The sequence below is a fragment of the Sinohyriopsis cumingii genome, chromosome 11 (genome assembly GCF_028554795.1).
Source record: "Sinohyriopsis cumingii isolate HCF-2022 chromosome 11, ASM2855479v2, whole genome shotgun sequence".
In the NCBI taxonomy this organism is placed as follows: Eukaryota; Metazoa; Mollusca; class Bivalvia; order Unionida; family Unionidae; genus Sinohyriopsis; species Sinohyriopsis cumingii.
In genome coordinates this window covers 97,370,509-97,389,146 of record NC_142971.1, presented here as the reverse complement: position 1 = coordinate 97,389,146, position 18,638 = coordinate 97,370,509, and the positions used below count along the sequence as shown (strand labels likewise).

At 35.9% G+C, this 18,638-nt stretch overlaps 1 protein-coding gene across 1 annotated transcript; it reads left to right on the top strand.

Moving 5' to 3' along the window:
• The first annotated feature begins 498 nt into the window (after positions 1-498).
• Positions 499-9,720, top strand: LOC149789078 (uncharacterized). The gene is made up of 4 exons (XM_089973583.1): positions 499-573; positions 1,348-1,449; positions 3,961-4,190; positions 6,509-9,720. The coding sequence occupies exons 1-4, from the start codon at positions 499-501 to the stop codon at positions 7,155-7,157; spliced, it is 1,056 nt and encodes a 351-aa protein (XP_089829709.1). The 3' UTR covers positions 7,158-9,720.
• The last annotated feature ends 8,918 nt before the right edge of the window (positions 9,721-18,638 follow it).

Here is an 18,638-nt window from a genome sequence, read left to right as displayed (position 1 = left end):
TAGGATAAATACAAATAGCTATAAATAAACTAAAATCTCAAGCGCTAAGCATATATTAGTATTTGTTACATTACATAGAACACGTAAGAATAAGTATATGAAAAACAATACACTTTGCAATTAACTCATGCATCGTTTTTCTGTCGTCTTCGTTATTATTATTATTATTATTATTATTATTATAAGATATGTTTTTACATTATCTTTCTTTTCTTTCATAATTATCATCTTCTTCCTCTCCGTCCTCATCTTTAATTTCTCTGCGTTGGTAGTCTTAAGTTAAACATATTTCAAACCTTTTACATATTAATTTAAATGTTTGAACCTTTATTGCATCAGAATTATTATCATATTTTATGACGATACAGTTCAACTACTTTCGGGGTATAAATAGTACAATTTTCATCATCAAAATATATTAGTATTTGTTACATTACATAGAATACGTATATGAAAAACAATACACTTTGCAATTAACTCATGCTTTACTTGTAGAAAATGAAAACGACAACCACAGCTACCAAAGACACATTCAAACGTCAAAGAAGCAGAACCAAGTACACAGAGGGGCAGGTAAGATAACCATCTTTTCTCCTTTTCTCTCTGTACAAAATTGTTTGGGGTGCAAAGTAACCCATATGGCGATAAACCCTCAATAAAACCAAATCGGAAGGTTTGTATACAGTTTTTTTTTGTATCAGTAGTATACTTCGTTGTATATCAGAAAATATATCATTATCGCTGGAACATTTTTTATTTAAGTGTTTATCTATTGAAAAATTTGAATGCTGTAAAATGAAAGTGAATTCTTCGGTTTTCTTAACGAAAAATAGTTTCAAGTCACACAAAAAACTATAAGAAACACAATATTGTAATTAATATTTCCTTTCTTGTCTTGAAATTCTTGTGAAAAATATTTCGAATGCATCATATTACTCATGAAATCATGCAAATGAATGGTTTGAAAACAAAATGGCTATGCAAATCGGTTACTGTCATACTTATGTAAGATAAAGAGTGCTTTTAAACTGACCAGAAGAAGGTCGGGTTTTGCAAATGAACTATTTCTCGTAATTACCTGCATACCTGTTGTACTGAAATTTTGAAAGATAAGTTCAGTATGTCATGTTTAGAATGGTTGATAAAAAAAATTTTTTTATTCATTTACTCTCTGAAATTGTAGGTAGACATATTATTGGTAGTCTTTAGTCTTCAGAGAAAGAAATGGACGAGGAATGAAAATCACTATCAATAGTTTTACCATAAAAGCCATTTCAAAACGTCATGACGACATTCATCTATCTATCCAGACACTGTTACAGAATAAAGAGTTTTTTTTCCTTGCAGCTTCTCTTTTTGGAACGTGTGTTTCAGCAGACGCAGTATCCAGACAGTCCCATGCTTGAGGAACTGTCGGTCAAATTGGAAGTCGCAGCAGAAAGGCTGTCGGTAAGACTGGTTATCCTTATTTACCACGCATGCCACGATTTCCATGATGATTGATCATTTGCTGACAGAGCCAAATTGCACGTAAACGTTTTTTAAGTTCACGTGATGTCATAATGATTTTTGTGGGGCGTCATACAGCTATCGGTCCAATTCTATCGTAAGTGGAATATCCAGAATTGTCGTGTGTGTGTGTATGTGTGCGTGTGTGTGTCTTAACAAAAAGAAGTAGGTGAGGGTTTTGTGGGACGGAACCCCCGACAAAAGCAAAGAGGACGAAGACCGCGGAAGTCCCTGCATTTTAATTTTTTTTCCAGGGATAACTTTAACCTCGGAAACTAATTTTCGGAAACGTTCCAGTTGTTTCGCGGGAGAGTGAGAAAAACGGAAGTCGACATTCGTTTCTAAGTAATGGCCATGTTTTGTAAATCGGCAGAGGTCATTATGAGGTGTATTGGTTCATAAAACTTTATATTCACTTTAGTAAAGGTCTCTTAATGTGTATTATTGAATTGTAACAGGTCTGGCTACATATAGACATGTCGCTGATGACCCATCATCTTTGGTCGATTATATAAGACACCTGGTGTCCTTACAGCTTGTATGTTAATTAGTATAGCCTTTTCGTCTGTATACTCGTTTTAGGCACCCTAATTTGTTTCTCTTGGGTATAACTAAGCGCAAATATGCTACCATTCTCAACAAAACCACCCCCAAACCCCACACAACCCCCCTCCCAATAAAAAAACGACTAAAGCAGATTCAAAAAGTTAATATGTGTTTTAAATTTTTAATGTAGCTTTTAAAAAATTTCAGTCATTGCTACAATGTTTGCAGTGTGGCACCGTGAAATCATGCCGCAGACATGTTGCATCATGTTTCACCCAGTCACATTATTCTGACACTTTTATAAGTCTTTGGTATGACTTGGCCGGGGTTCGAACCCGCGACCACCCGCATCCGCAAAAAAGTTAATAACTCGTTGACAAAATGATTTAACTGCAAAAGTATCTTATGTCTGAATACATTTCTAAGCAATGTGTCATTTGTACTTTTTGTTTTCATTTTATAGTCAGTGGGCTCAGTAGCGTGTAAAGTATTTCTGCCCCTCCACCACCAGCCCAGTGGCGTTTAAAGTATTTGCCCCCGCCCCATTTGCCAGGGATGGGATGGGATGTTGGACGGATGCTACGCCACTTAGTGGACCATTGTATTGGGTTAAAGGACCAAACATGTATGTTAGCCACTCAATGTTAAATCGACCGCGAGTTGTATGCATTAATATCAGCTTTTCGTTCATCTTTTTTCACACTATTTGCAAAAGAAGCATATATGACCCACAAAACTGTATTCCTTAATAAAATGTATGTGCTATGAATAAATTATGTGCTGCACTAATATAGTGATTACTATTCAAAATGTCTTCTTTCCGTTCTTGGGCATCACTTTAACAAAATTTCACTAAATTTGACGTGAAAAGAAAATCTAACAATTTCTAAACAATCGTTGGAACAAAGACCAGCCTTATTGTCCCAAGCCTTTTTGTGATAGGTGGTGGACACACGATTCGCAATTTTGTCCTTTTTTGCATCACACTTTCTTCAATATGAACGCCACAGGTCACTATTTTACGTTTTTCCAAACCGGTATGCAGTGATGTACGTAAACAAAACGTCTGCACGTACAGACCACCTGCCCCTCAGATGGCCATAAGTTTGTTCCGTTCTGAGTTGTCGTTTTGGATAATTCTGAGTGGAAAAGGTTGATAAAAACAAATTACTGCGCTAGAGTGACTGACTCATCGTTTAAGTTTTTAATATTTTCTATTATATTTTTGCGAATCCCATGAAAATAAAATCAGAACAATAGCATATGTTTCTGCTATAACATTGCCGATATCGACTTATGGTGGCAGTTTGCATTTAAAACGAGGCCGCTTTAAGCTTAGCGATACTTAATTTTTTTTCTTCTTCTTTCTAAGCCAATTAGGGGGGGGGAATACTGGCATACTTGCACATCATTAGAATGTGTGTTACACAAGACACTGGGCGAGCTACCATCAAAGTCTGTATCACGTGGTCCTTTCAATCTGTAACTTTGAGTCCTTGTGAGATTAAGGGATGATAAATGTTATACCTGTATATAATCATTTGAAGGTTTGTCACACACAAATACGTATATATCATGTTCAAGATCAAGGTCACGGGTCCATAATTTAAGTTTTCCGTGACGTTCTCTACTTTATATCTTTGAAGCCGTTTGAGATCAAGTGATGAAACTTGGCATATACGTTACAATTGGTATGTCGCGTACTATAAATATTGAATATTATATCATCAAGGTTAAAGGTCAGTACTTAAGTTAGCCGACCTTACGAGACGTTTTGGCAAATATACTTCGAACCTGCCCAGAAACGCATTAATGTTAAGTTACAGTGCTTTACTGTGATCTTTTGCAATAAATTCAGATGTACTCTGTTCATTACGTCATTCTTCTCATTACGTGTCATTTCAGATCTGGTTTCAGAATCGCCGGTCCAAGTTCAAGCGACAGAGCAAGGATGGGCACGTGCTGTGGATGAGGAAACAGATCTTTCACAGAGAGGACCCAAGGGACTTGGCATCACCATATGCGACTGAGACAGGGGCATGGGACAAGAAACAGTGTCATGTACTGTCACCTCCCAGTACCTCCCCAGAACATCAGCTACGCCAAGACGTAACTTGGGAGAAACCTTCCTCAAAGTAGGACAACTAAATTCGTGTTTTAGTTTCTTTTTGCATCTCCCACATAAAATATTGGACACAATGAGCTATTAAACAAAAAAAAAAAAAAGAAAAAAAAAAAAACGAAAAAAAACCAAACAAACAAAAAAACAACACATACACGCACAACAACAAAACCAAAAACAAGTACTGGTAAAACGTTCATGACCAAAGTCTAAGTAAAAGTACTAAGTAAGAAACAACTGGTCAGGGCCGGAGCAAATTTACGCTGGACGTTCGTATTGTGCACCATCCACTTAATTAAAGAAAAAACATAAAAATACCGCCAACTCCTTGACTCCCCTACAATTACGACTGCCTTGACAACTATTATATATTTAGTCTTAATTTGAAACAAATGAGATAAAAGAAGCATTTAGTTTTCCGTTTCTACTTCCTTGTCGCATCCCGTTCACGTGCCTGTTTGACGTCTACCTGTTTATGTTGAAAGATTCGCTCATTATCACCTGTGGACGTTGTAGTGAATGCGTATCTACTAGTTTAACTTGGAACGCTTTGACCGCCGACATTAATTTGAATCCGACTGTGTAGAGTATCGCTTGAAAATTGCACACAAGCTACATTTTGTATGACATTTCACATGTCTATAATTTTTGTATAGTTTATAGGTGCAGAAGTTTTAGATCTTGCATGGCCAATAAATGTGGTGTGTATGCAGGCCCGGCCCATACTGTTTCCAAGATCCATGGAACCACACTAGTAGTATGCAATTTTTGTTGTTGTAAATTAGAGCATGAGGCCCGAGGCAACCGCCTTGCCCGTAAGGCCTATCCTGTGCGTGTGTGTGCGTGCTCACATACAACTCCAGGAGCAGGTGCATTGCAGCACAATTCTTGATAAACGAATCTTGTAAATTTTAGTTCTAAATAATTCAGAGTCATAATTATAGACCTGACCTTTGACACCTGTTGGCACGTTCAAGACATGGATACACGTTGAGTTGTATGCATTGCAATGGACTGCTGAGGCCTCGTTGGACCATATATGGCCTTTATCTGTATACATGCTCTACCTTCAACATGGCTTTAAATCAAAATACCGGGTGTCTTTGAAGGCTTGCAATGAGAATTACAAAACTTAGCAAATTCTGAAAATAAACACAATAACTGCTGTCCCCCATTTAGGTTGTATAATCCCTTTGTGCTGAGGATTTGAAAGACATTGTTTGGCCATGCAAGCACGAAGAGACCTACTGCAATGCACTATTACGAATATTTTAATGCCTTTCATGTATATGCCATCATTTGTATTTCAGTAACGGATTTAAATTCTGGAACAAGGGCGTTACTGTGTCATGGGTTGAATAAGTGTAATTTACCATAGTGAGACATGTCTTAATTGAACAGTTACCACTGAAGTTTTATGTTTGGGATTTATTTTTCAATACTGTGACCTGAGGATTTATGAATTTATATTTTTATTGTGCTACATAAATTTATATTTGTGATATTATTTTACAACTTTCATCATTATTTTACATTATTATCGGCTGCCAAGTTGATTCAGTCAGACACATTATCTAAAAATAAACGGTCTATTGCAAATTATTCAGATAACTGCAGGTCTAATAAAGCAAGATGATACATCCATGAATTTTGTCCTCTTCAGATGTTTTAATGAGTACTTTTCAACATATCTCGGCAAACATGGAACAAATACATATACTCATATGGAATTTAAAGTCCTCAATGACGAATACATTTATCTGTCGTCGTTTCATGCCTCAATGCATTCAGTTGGAACAGAAGTTTTTCGCAGTAGTGAAATATAACCAATTTGCATACATATGCTGTTTAGTCCTTGTTTCTTTCATGTTGTAGTTTTGCTACTTGTTAACATGATTATTTTACATTTAAAAAAATAGAAATATAAAACCTTCATAGTAACTACAATTTTCATCCTTTTATATCAGGGAAATTCTATCATTATAAAAATCCAAGTCAAAGAAATTAAAAAGGACAGAAAAAGGAAAACTAAATGTCTCAGTTGGCATGAATCACCAAATACATGTATATCAAATGCCTACCATATTTTAGATGCCTATATTATGTGGTTTTTGTGTAATCATGCTGACAAGAAAAATGTCACAAAGAAAGCCCCAAAAACTCAAAGAGGTCATCAACTTATGAAAGACAGTGTTGGCTGCTATGGTTTCCAGAATATACTCGTCAAATTTAGGCATCAAAACCAGATTTTATTGAAATTTATTGTAATATACAAGGAGATGATTTTCACAATAGTATTAAAAGCTGTTTTAAAATATTTGTTTGTTGCAGTTTGCACTACATGCCTTTGATGTCAACCCAGCTGGTCCAGTCTCCTCATCAGTTAGTGGAATTACAAGTCTCCAATTCTCCTCATAATAACAGCACTCCAAGCCCAGTTCCATCAGATCCATCCCCAAACCAAATGCCGTCCTCATGCAGTTCAAGATCAACTACCTCTCTATTTGACATGGACACCTTACAAAGTTCAAGATCAACTACATCTCCAAGGGACATGGACATGAACATCTTCCACGGTAAGAAGACACACGATCTTCTTCTTGCTCAACTTATGAAAGACAGTGTTGGCTGCCATGGTTTCCATGCAAGGCATGATCCAGTTGCATCTCCTCTGATGTACCCAACTTACCCAGGATACAACCACGCAAGTCAAGCACCACCGTACCCATCCAATGTGTCTACAAGTCCTGAATCCAAGAGATCATCGCCAAATGGCCCTGGTCCTAAACCATTCTCCATACCACCATCCAGCTATGGATACATGTATAACTGGATGATTCAAGGATCTCAGCAGTCTCCTGTGACATCCTCATCAAGATATAAATATGGACAATCTATATTTCCTGAATCAGAGACAGTGCAAAACTCCCCATCGCAATATCCTGTGGATCAAGTTCCCAACTGGTCGTCTTGTGGATAGTGATGGAACACGCGTGACATGTATCAGAAGATTTATTTTTACTGGAGACTGAGCATAACTTGTTTGTGGGAGTAAGCAACATTTACTATGCAAATGAAGCAAATATTTCTTAATTTTGCTTTTTCATTCATTGATTTTATTTTCTAAATGTTGAAGACACGACAAGTTGGCTACACCATACATATTTGTTGAAGTGATAATAATAGTCAACATCAAGTATATTTATTTCCCTAGAATGGAAAATGTATGTGCTGCATAAAATGTAAAGAGTAGGCTTGAAGAAACGAACTGATAACAAATTATTTCTTTAATATTTCTCCAGCATCTTGAAAAACTTCTGTCAACTTTAGAAAACATTACAGCATCTAGCTGACTCTTCAGACCTCGACGTTTATTAGTTTGAAATACAACAAAAAATGTTCTTTATTACTGATAAATGTTGCTCAGAATTGAAATATGACTAGGCATAGTAAGTTCCTAGGGAAGAAATGATGATAACGATATTCAGTGCTATTAAGTTCTTTATGAAACTCACTTGTACATATTGCACAGAGCTTTTTTTGAAGTAATAGTTTATAATTTCATTAATTATCATTTGTGATTCATAGGATATATAGTGTTGTAAAACTTTTCCTTAAGGCTCCTTGAATACGTAGTGTGAAACATCTGTATGGCTTGTTGAATGTGTAGTGTGAAACATCTGTATGGCTTGTTGAATGTGTAGTGTGAAACATCTGTATGGCTCCTTGAATGTGTAATGTGAAACATCTGTATGGCTCCTTGAATGTGTAATGTGAAACATCTGTATGGCTCCTTGAATATTATAGTGTTGTAAAACATATCCTTATGGCTCCTTGAAGTGTTGTAAATCATATCTGTATAGGTCCACGAATGTTATAGTGTTGGAAACGTAGATTTTGATACAATCTTATGTAACCAAGTAAGCAGTGCAGGCTCGAAGAATGTCCATGTAATTTGATATTCTCAGTGGTGACTGTGACTTTAAACAAAGAATACCTGTAAGGTTTTAAAAAATACGAGCATAACAGCAAAATGTCCACAAAACAAAAACATAAAGCATTAAAAATAAACGATGAGCATAAGATAGAACAGATGACTACCGGTATGTTAAAATTCTGTATATAAGGTATATAAATAAAATAAAACACATCATGGCTAGCTTTCAGAAAAGATATTCATTCAAAATTATATGACCAAAACTTGATCATTGCCTTAGCCTAGAATATTATCTTGTACTTTGATGGTTTTGTATTCATGCACTTTTTTCCAATTGAAAAATGAGGCATTTTTCATCTGACAGAGACAAGTATTATGGTTAGCTATTATACATTACATATTTTGGAGCATTTGACATTGATCTTTTGTCAGGTTTAACACCATTATTCTGTGCATGCTAGGTTATACATGCATACAGTACATACGGCAAAGCTACTGTCAAGCTTTCTCATTTACACATACTTGTTGAATTGAGACTTTAACACATGTGGACAGAGGTGAAATAAGTGATTTGTAAAGACAAGTGCTTTAGACCACTTGGCCGTCCAAAGCACATTTTATTTTGAGCAAAAAGCAAATCATGCATTGTCAGAATTACAAATCAGTATTTCTAATACATGTATATAATTTGTCAAAACTGATTAATTATGTAAGAAATATACTGCATTATCTGTATATCCTGTAGGTTTGGTTTTTATTAGGAACTGACAGATCAGAAGATGCATTATTCCATAAAGTTATCAGCTGCTTCAGATAATAGGTAAAAAAAATTGTATCAATATATTTTTAGAATTTAATTTTCACTTGGCAGCTAGCATTTCGCTGATGTTCCATTTAGCCCTATACATAAATATTTGTATTCAGTGTTTTATCTTCAATGTCACTGGTTTAAAATATAGCTTTCCTGCATTAATGTATTTATAGCGAAAACAGTTACCACATATACTCACTTATAAGTCAAGTTGTTGTTGTAGGGTTTAATGCCATTTTTCAGCACACGATAGGCTATGCATGGTGGCCAGTATTAATGGTGGAGGAAGAACCCGGGAAAACCCCGGAAAGAACTACCGACACACGAGAAGCTACTGGCAAACTTTCTCACATACCCACATTAGCCAATTCCATGCAGAAAGAGGTGAGATGGCAGTGATCCGTAATGGACTGCTTTAGACCACTCGGCCACTCGGGGCCTCTGTAAGTCAAGTCAAAATGCTAACAACAAAGATCCTGATCTGTCTTTGCATAATGTGCAGGCAGATCAGGGTATATACTGTTTGTTTTACTGATTACTCCTTTCCAACAGTAGACCCAGATCTGCTGGTGCATTATGCAATGGCAGATCTGGGTCTGTGCAGTTTGCATTTGGACTCAACTTATAAGTAATTATATATGGTATGGTTGTCAAAATGATAAAACTCTGGTGTTGTCTTGCTTATGCAATATATAACGTCAGATATTTAGAAAAAATGTACATAGTCTTACAAAGTGCTATTCATTGTAATTGGTTGTATTGCAAATCATTATTAAATCAGCCAATACATTTAGAGTGCTATTTAAGTTCTTTGTTCTGCCTTTCAAAATAGTTTCCTGCTAAATTATGTATATCTTTGAAGGTTTATTACCATGACAAAGTGCAAAATAATGTCATGTAAAAATGTTCTTTCATCAGAAAGCATATCACTCTTGATAAATTGTGATTACATTTATAACTAAAGCTATTAGCAATGGGTATAAACCTAATGGGGCACCACTCATGAAAATCTGACTCTGCAGAAGCTTGTTTAGGAAAATACATTTTGGGTAAAGATGGAGCCATAACACCTAATTGATGATGTGGCATGCTCAGCTCAGTCAAAGTCTTATCAACGCAAACAATATCCCATGGAAAGATATGAAACTGATTGACAGGGGCAATAATTCTGTCAAGGTTGCATCAATGCACACACAATATCCCATGGAAAGATATGAAACTGATTGACAAGGACAATATATGTCGAAGTCTCATGAATGCAAACAGTGACAATAACTCTGTGAAGGTTGCATCAATGCACACACAATATCCCATGGAAAGATATGAAACTGATTGACAAGGGCAATAACTCTGTGAAGGTTTCATCAATGCACACTCAATTATCCATGGAAAGATATCAAACTGCAAACAATATCCCATGGAAAGATAGGAAACTGACTGACAAGGACAATCACTCTTTCAAAGTCTCATCAATGCAAGCAATATCCTATGGGAAAGATATAAAAGTGATTGACAAGGACAATAACTTGATCAAGGTCTAATTAATGTAAACAGTATCCCATGTAAAGATATGAAACTGATCAACAAGGACAGTAACTTTGTCAAAGTCTCAACAATTCAAACAAAATTCCATGAAAGATATGAAACTGACGAGGGCAATAACTGTGAAGGTTGCATCAATGCAAACAATATCCCATGGAAAGATATGAAACTAATTGACAAGGGCAACAACTCTGTCAAGGTCTCATTAGTGCAAACAATATCCTTTGGAAGATATGAATCTAACTGACAAGGGCAATAGCCCTGTCTAGGTCTCATCAATGCAACAATATCCCATGGAAAGATGTGAATCTAACTGACAAGGGCAATAGCCCTGTCAAGGTCTCATCAGTGCAAACAATATCCTTTGGAAGATATGAATCTAACTGACAAGGGCAATAGCCCTGTCTAGGTCTCATCAGTGCAAACAATATCCCATGGAAAGATATGAAACTGATTGCAAACAAAGTTCAATGTAAAGATATAAAACTGATTGAAAAGAACAATAACTGTTAAAGTTTCATCAATACAAACAATATTGCATATAAAGTTATGGATATAAAACTGATAAGGACCATCAAGGTCTAATCATTGCAAATGCTATCCATGTAAAGATATGAAGTTGACTGACAAGGACAATAACTCTGTCAAGGTCTCATCAAGGCAAACAATATCCCATGCAATGATATGAAACTGATAAGGACAATAACTCTGTCAAGGTCTCATCAAGGCAAACAATATCCCATGCAATGATATGAAACTGACAAGGACAATAACTCTGTCAAGGTCTCATCAAGGCAAACAATATCACATGCAATGATATGAAACTGACAAGGACAATAACTCTGTCAAGGACTCATCAAGGCAAACAATATCCCATGCAATGATATAAAACTGACAAGGACAATAACTCTGTTAAGGTCTCATCAAGGCCAACAATATCCCATGTCAAAATGTGAAACTGAAGGACAAGGACAATAAATGTCCAGTATAAGGTACCTCTTGGTCCAAGAAACAATGTTCATGTAAAATTACACTGCAGATGTGATGGAAATTTGTTTTAAATGCCATGCTGTAAAAAATAAGATAATGCCAGAACACTCTCCAAAATGTTGTAGAGACCAAACCCATAAAACAAACATTTAAATGTTCTTACCAAATTCAATCAGATTAAGTCTAATGGTTTTTGAGCAATGCAAGCAATATTTACATTTAGCTAACCTATTTTATCAAGTTTTATTAATATTGGCTGAGAAATATGGTCTCTAGGAAGGTAACAATCCAGGTCTATCAGATGCCTCATTAATGTGCAGATTGGACTTAATAAAGAAATGGTCAGAGAACATGATGATGTAAGCTAATTTATCAAAATCCAATCAGTTTTGGAATGGTAACAAGTATCTGATACAAGTAATCAAATAAATATTCACTGATTTTGCCCAAAATCAAATTATCCAACATCTTGATAGTATAAGACTAACAAGTTTGATGAAAATCTAATTAGAAAGAGTTGATGGAGTGCTGATATGCTCACATCTTGCTCATAACTGTACTGTGATCTAACATGATGATAATGTATGGTTCCCAAGTTTGATGAAAATCCAATACAAACTTGTCCATATAGTATTTAACCATGAGCAGTACATTATATGTCCACTATATTAGATTTTTCTTCTTCCTTCAGTCAAAGTGATATTTACTTCTGACCCTTTGACTTCAAAATCAACAGGTTACTTTTGTACCCAACGTGTAAGCCATCCACAAACTCGGATGAAGGTACACGCCCGAGAACTAAAGTTTGTGTGCAGAAATACTTTTTAGCTTCACTAATCACAGACCAAAAACGTTTATGGCATGGTCCATCAGTCTGTTAGCACAAGTTTGTTATCACTACTCCTCCTAAACAGCTTGGAGGATTGCGATGAAAATTTACACACATTCATCCCAATGTCTAGTTACATACATTTGTTATTACTACTCCTCCTAAACAGCTTGGAGGATTGCCATGAAAATTTACACACATTCATCCCAATGTCTAGTTGGTCTTAGATGAGAATGGTACTGCTCAGACAACCAATATGGCCACCACAGCTGCCATCTTAACAATCTTGTCACTACTACTCATTTTGAATCGTAATGGTCATATCAACATTGGGATCTCACTGTAATGGTCATATCAACATTGGGATCTCACTGTAATGGTCATATTAACATTGGGATCTCACTAAAAGACTTCTAGATGTTCTATTTTGTCCTAAATGAAAATGGTGCTGATCTGATACCCAATATGGCCACTACCTTATAAAATTGTTAATATACTACTCCTGAATGGAAAGCTATATTATCAAGTTGGTTTTGCCAGAAGACTTGTCTAGTTGGTCCTAATTTAAAATGGTTCTGCATTGTTAGCACAAGTTATTCCTACTCCTCCTAAACTGCTTGGAGGATTGTCATAAAACTACAAACATTCATGGAGGATTGTCATAAAACTACAGTCATCACAAGGCAGACCTGCCAACCCTGATGAGTCCATCTAAGTAAGGCAGTTGTTTTTTTTCTGTAAGTTTGACCAATTTTCAGTAAGGTGTAACAAAATACCATAAACTGTTATTGTAAAGCAGGAAAATAAAAGTTTGGTATTTGGAATGTGCAGCGACAATAAACATTATGTTCAACTGAAAAGTTTGTAAAGTACACATAGACTTTATTTATCACTAGTACAATTGCACAAATTTTAGTTCCAAACCCTATGGATCTCAATGGCTTGTTGCTATCTCTCAACTCGACATAATTCTTGGAAATTCTTTTTTCCATTCCACATGACAGCAATATTTCCCGCCACGAGTCAGACTCAAATTGGTGCATGATGTCCAATAAACATAATTGTGTCCCTTTCAGCTTATATTCACAAGAATCTGAATATTCCTTACTTTTCTGTGTTGATTATTAACACTTTTCAAGAGGTTTTTTCCCACTTTTGTCTTGAACATGCATCGCCAGATGGACGCTATTAAAAAAATTCTATGATCAACAGTTTGATCATGCAGACGCTTCGCATAAACAAATAGCTGCAGTTTAAAGTGTCTGATGTGCTGCTCTAAAATTAGTCTGGTTCCCTGACCAATTTCACTACTTCTAATATGAAACCTGGATCCAACAAGGATGAACAAATTTTCCAGATTTTTTGGCAATGATCATTTTTCTGTAGTTTTTTGCTTATATGCCATAAGTCTGTATTTTATGGGTAAATTTCGTAAGACTTACTGCAAAATCGCAAGAGCTGGCAGGTCTGCCAAGGTCTAGTTGGTCTTAGGTGAGAATGGTACTGCTCAGACAACCAATATTGCCACCACTGTGGCCATCTTGAAACACTTGTTATTGCTATTCCTCCTGACTGAATGGTCATGTCAACAAAAAGCTTTCAGTAAAAAATCTTGTATACCTAGTTGGTCCTAAATGAAAAGGGTGCCAATCTGACATCCAGTATAGCAAGTTGACATCCAATATGCCTGCAGCCATCCTGAAAATCCTACTGTTACTCTGCCTGAATGTAAAAAAATGGACATGAAGATTATTGCCCAACTTCTTATGAAGTCTAGTTGGTCCTCAATGAAAATGGTGCTGATCTGATTTCCAACATGGTCACCATAGCAGCTATCTTGAAAATCTGATCGCTAACATTGGAATATGGTTTTCAACAGAAGACTTAGGTCTAATTGGTCGTAGATGGAATTGGTGCCACCCAGACATCCAATATATTTTATCACTGTAGACATCATGAATATAGAAGGAATTGATGCCACCCAGACATCCAATATATTTTATCACTGTAGACATCATGAATATAGACGGAATTGGTGACACTCAGACATCCAGTATATTTTATCACTGTAGACATCATGAATATAGACGGAATTGGTGACACTCAGACATCCAATATATTTTATCACTGTAGACGTCATGAATATAGACGGAATTAGTGACACTCAGAATTCCAATATATTTTATCACTATAGACATCATAAATATAGATGGAATTAGTGACACTCAGACATCCAATATATTTTATCACTGTAGACATCATGAATATAGATGGAATTGGTGACACTCAGACATCCAATATATTTTATCACTGTAGACATCATAAATATAGATGGAATTAGTGACACTCAGACATCCAATATATTTTATCACTGCAGACATCATGAAAATAGTGTTATCACTACAGAGGGTTATCAACATGGTGCTTCGAGTAAAATACTTCTTGTCAAGTTTTGTTGGTCTTAAATGAAAATTATGCAGATCTGATTTGGCCTTCAAAATATTGGTATTGCTGATCCTTAATGGACAGTGTTATTAACACCAGACTACTTCTCAGAGTGTCTAGTCGGTCCTGAATGAAAATGATGCTGATCTGTTAATCATAATGGCCAACATGATGGCAATCTTGAAAATATTGCTACCATTGCTCCAGAGATGAGACATACTTGTCAGCACAGGGTTTTCACTACAAGGCTTATTATATTTAGCTGGTTCCAAATGAAAATGGTGTCCAGTAGACATCCAACATCACTGCAACAATGAATGGATTGAAAATCTTGTCGATGAATCTTCTCTATGGATGGTCATATTGGCATGCAATGATGTCTACTATGTCCAACAAAAATAAAATGTGTCAATCTTATATCCAAGATGGCTGCCACAGTGGCTAATCTGCATATGACACGTTGCTGTGTGAGTTAACTTTGATACTTATGACATGTTGCTCTGAGTTGACATTGGTGCTTATGGCATGTTGCTGTGAGTTGACATTGGTACTTATGCTGCTGTGTTGACATTGGTACTTATGACATCATGTTGCTTTGCGTTGACATTGGTGCTTATGACATTCCTGTGTGACATTAGTACTTATGACATCCTGTTGCTTTGAGCTGACACTGGTACTTATGACATATTCCTGTGAGTGACATTGGTACTTATGACATGATGTTGCTGTGAGCTGACCTTGGTACTTATAACACCATGTTGCAGTGAGTTGGCATTTGTACTTATGACATCATGTGTTAATTGACATGAGTACTTATGACATATTGTTGCTATGAGTTGTCACTGGTACTGACGACATGTTATTGCTATGAGTTGACACTAGTACTGATGACATGTTGTTGCTATGAGTTGACATTGGTACTGATGACATGATGCTGTTTATTGACCTTTGTACTTATGATATGCTTTCTAAAATACCATGAACAGTTAAGGTCTTCCAAGTTAAACCTCAGAAATACATTACTTTGGCTACTGCTTTCTGAGCAAGACTAAAGTAAATGTGACTGGGATAGGGTTCTAGGTGTGTTTACTTTAACCGATTCGACCGCGATCCCGTCTGTAGGCATGATGAGACTGTACCCTACTTCCAAGCTCTGCAGCATCAAGGTCTTTTAAGATGCACCAACGTGGGTGGTATTAAAAAAAAGCAGACAGATATAGCTCTAAAATGATATTAAATAATCTGGAAGTTCTAGTTGCACTACAAAATACAGAGAGAAAAACCTCATTTTTTGGACCCGGTTTTTTTTCACCCAAAATTCGCTTGAGATCGGAATGCGATTTTGTGTCCAGATTTTAGACCTTTTGGCCTCGGATCTAAGGCATACCGGTCTTAACTGCACACAAACTGGTGAACCTTTGCAAAAACTAGGATAATGTGGGCATTTGGAATAAATTGCGGTCTCCATATGAAAATAATGGGTCCATTAAGAAAAAAAAAATCCAACCTTTACCCTTCTGCTCATGTGCAAGCAAAAGAACCAATGGAAAATGATGTTTCTAATACAACTAGGCATTAGTCTCATGGAAAATCTGTTGAAAGCCGATGTATTCAGAAATAGCCCCCCAAATGTCTTTCCTATGCACATTTCAGGCAAAAACGACAAAAACCTCTGGGGCAGAATGAGTTAAATCTATTCCCATTAAGTTTTGCACTGCATATCTATTGAATATTTTCCCACAATTAACACAGATATAGACAAATCAAGTCACAAATTCCCATTAATCTGCACAATACTATATCTATTCCATATTTTCTCATACTCAATACATAAGGTCATACGAGTCACAAAGTCCCAATCCTTCTGCAATATTATATGCATTATATATTTTCCCACAATGAACTGTCATATTGAGTCACCAAATACTATGGCTATATTAAACCCATTCAAAATTTCCTCATTGTGAACACATACAAATTTACTGATTTCAATAAATTTTGTGCATTATACCTTTTCAATATTGTCCCACACTCAACAGATGCAAAGTCCTGCTCATTTGGCATTATTTGCACAATATTTCATCATACTCAACACGTAAAAAATGTATACCAAGTTACAACACAGATAAGGTTATATTGAGTTATAAAACCCCATTTCATATGGTAGCCATGCATGTTTCTACCATTCCCAACAAATGTGCTGGACTACTTATAAGCTCTCTCAATTCTTTTTGAGAGCTACCATCTTTCTGAGCATGCCAAAATTTATCTATTTTCTGAAAGTTCATCCATGGTTTATGCTCCTAAAATAATGGTTATTTCATTATTTTTCATGCCAATTCATAACAATGATTTTTTCCCTTGTACTATAATATTTTAACGAAATATTTCAATAGATTTATATTTTCTTACATGACATAGGAAGTTCATGTTATAGTAACTACGTTTTTGCTTTGCCTTTGCAGTCTCAAAAAGCTTCATCATGGGTTTCCAGCTAAATAAAAAGTAAAGAAAAACATGTAAACTATGCCCTGGGCTTAAACAGACAACACTTTACATGGCCACAGAGTTGTAGTAAAGATGGCATTAGTTACATTGGATATTTTCATTATGCTTTCTTTGCTCTGAATTGTAGTACAGACTTGAATCTTGTTTGATCGAATATTTCTTAATCAGCATTTACTTTCAATGTCGGTGAAAGCTAGTGACCCAACTGGTGATATCAGGATCTGAAAACAAGCAAATAAAATCGAAAGAAACATGAGAATATAAGAAAATGCATGAAGGAAAATCTTGTGTTGGTGAATCTTGACTGATCCATTAGGTTCAGTTGGTTATAGCAGGAAAGGTCATCAAAGGAAAAATGTTTGCCAAGGCGGTTAGAGGAATAATTCCATTTTGTTCTGGAACAGACCTCAACACAAGCTGTACACTGGCTTATGAGTGCAATTATTCAACCAAAGAAACATATAAATGTTTTATATGCACTCAAAACATTTTATTATTAAGCATTTAGTCCCAATTAGTCTTGTGGTTTCCTCCTTCAGTGTCCAACATTTAGTCCCAATTAGTCTTGTGGTTTCCTCCTTAGTGTCCTACATCTGCGCACAATTTTTTGGGCCAGTGTATATTGTATCAATGTGAAGTATGCAACTAAGTTACCAGAATGCAACCTGAACAAGCCCAGGGGATATTCTCCTACCCAGAACAACCACTGTCTCCATCAATTTAACAAATGCCCACAGTCTGATCCTTTCAGAGGAATGTCAGTAACATGCATTTGATGCCACAAGAAATGACACAACTTGATAGTGAACATATTTGGTGGCACTCACCAGATAATATGTACTTTTGAGAGAGTGACGTATGTAAGGTGAAGTAGTTCGCATTTAAAACATGCACAGTGGAGAGAATGTTTGAATACCTCTGTGCTACATCAATGTAATGTGGATGATATTTCTTTTGGATATTGTACTTTTGGAAATTTTACATGAGTTAAGCACACTGCTAACTAAAATGACTGCTCCCTTGTGTTAAAAAATCAGTCTGAATTAGTCTAAAGTACACTATGCATAGCAGCTATTAAAATAGGGAAAAAGAATTTTGCCAGACTAGACAATACCAGCTTCTGAAAGTGCAATGAATGAATTACCAAATATATAAAATGTAAAAAAAGTTATCAGCTCTTTTTTATACAATTTACCTCTTTAAGTTCAGGAAGTGAAAATAACCAAGTAGAGCTAGCACTTTTTTGAAAGGTGCACATTTGAAGTAAGGCCAAGCTGTATACTCTATAACCCATAGTAGCCCAGCAATCATACACCAAAATAAAGGGAATTAAAGGTTCTTTGCATTAAATAGCCAGTATAACCAGTGAGGAAAGCCGGGGACATTCTTTTTCTTTAAA

What these genes read in the sequence shown, in the direction of transcription:
- LOC149789078 (XM_089973583.1), top strand. Translation starts at nt 499, where the DNA reads ATGAAAACGACAACCACAGCTACCAAAGACACATTCAAACGTCAAAGA. An exon ending in CCAAGTACACAGAGGGGCAG is followed by an intron (nt 574 to 1,347) that starts GTAAGATAACCA and finishes TTTTCCTTGCAG; the next exon opens with CTTCTCTTTTTGGAACGTGT. An exon ending in TCGCAGCAGAAAGGCTGTCG is followed by an intron (nt 1,450 to 3,960) that starts GTAAGACTGGTT and finishes GTGTCATTTCAG; the next exon opens with ATCTGGTTTCAGAATCGCCG.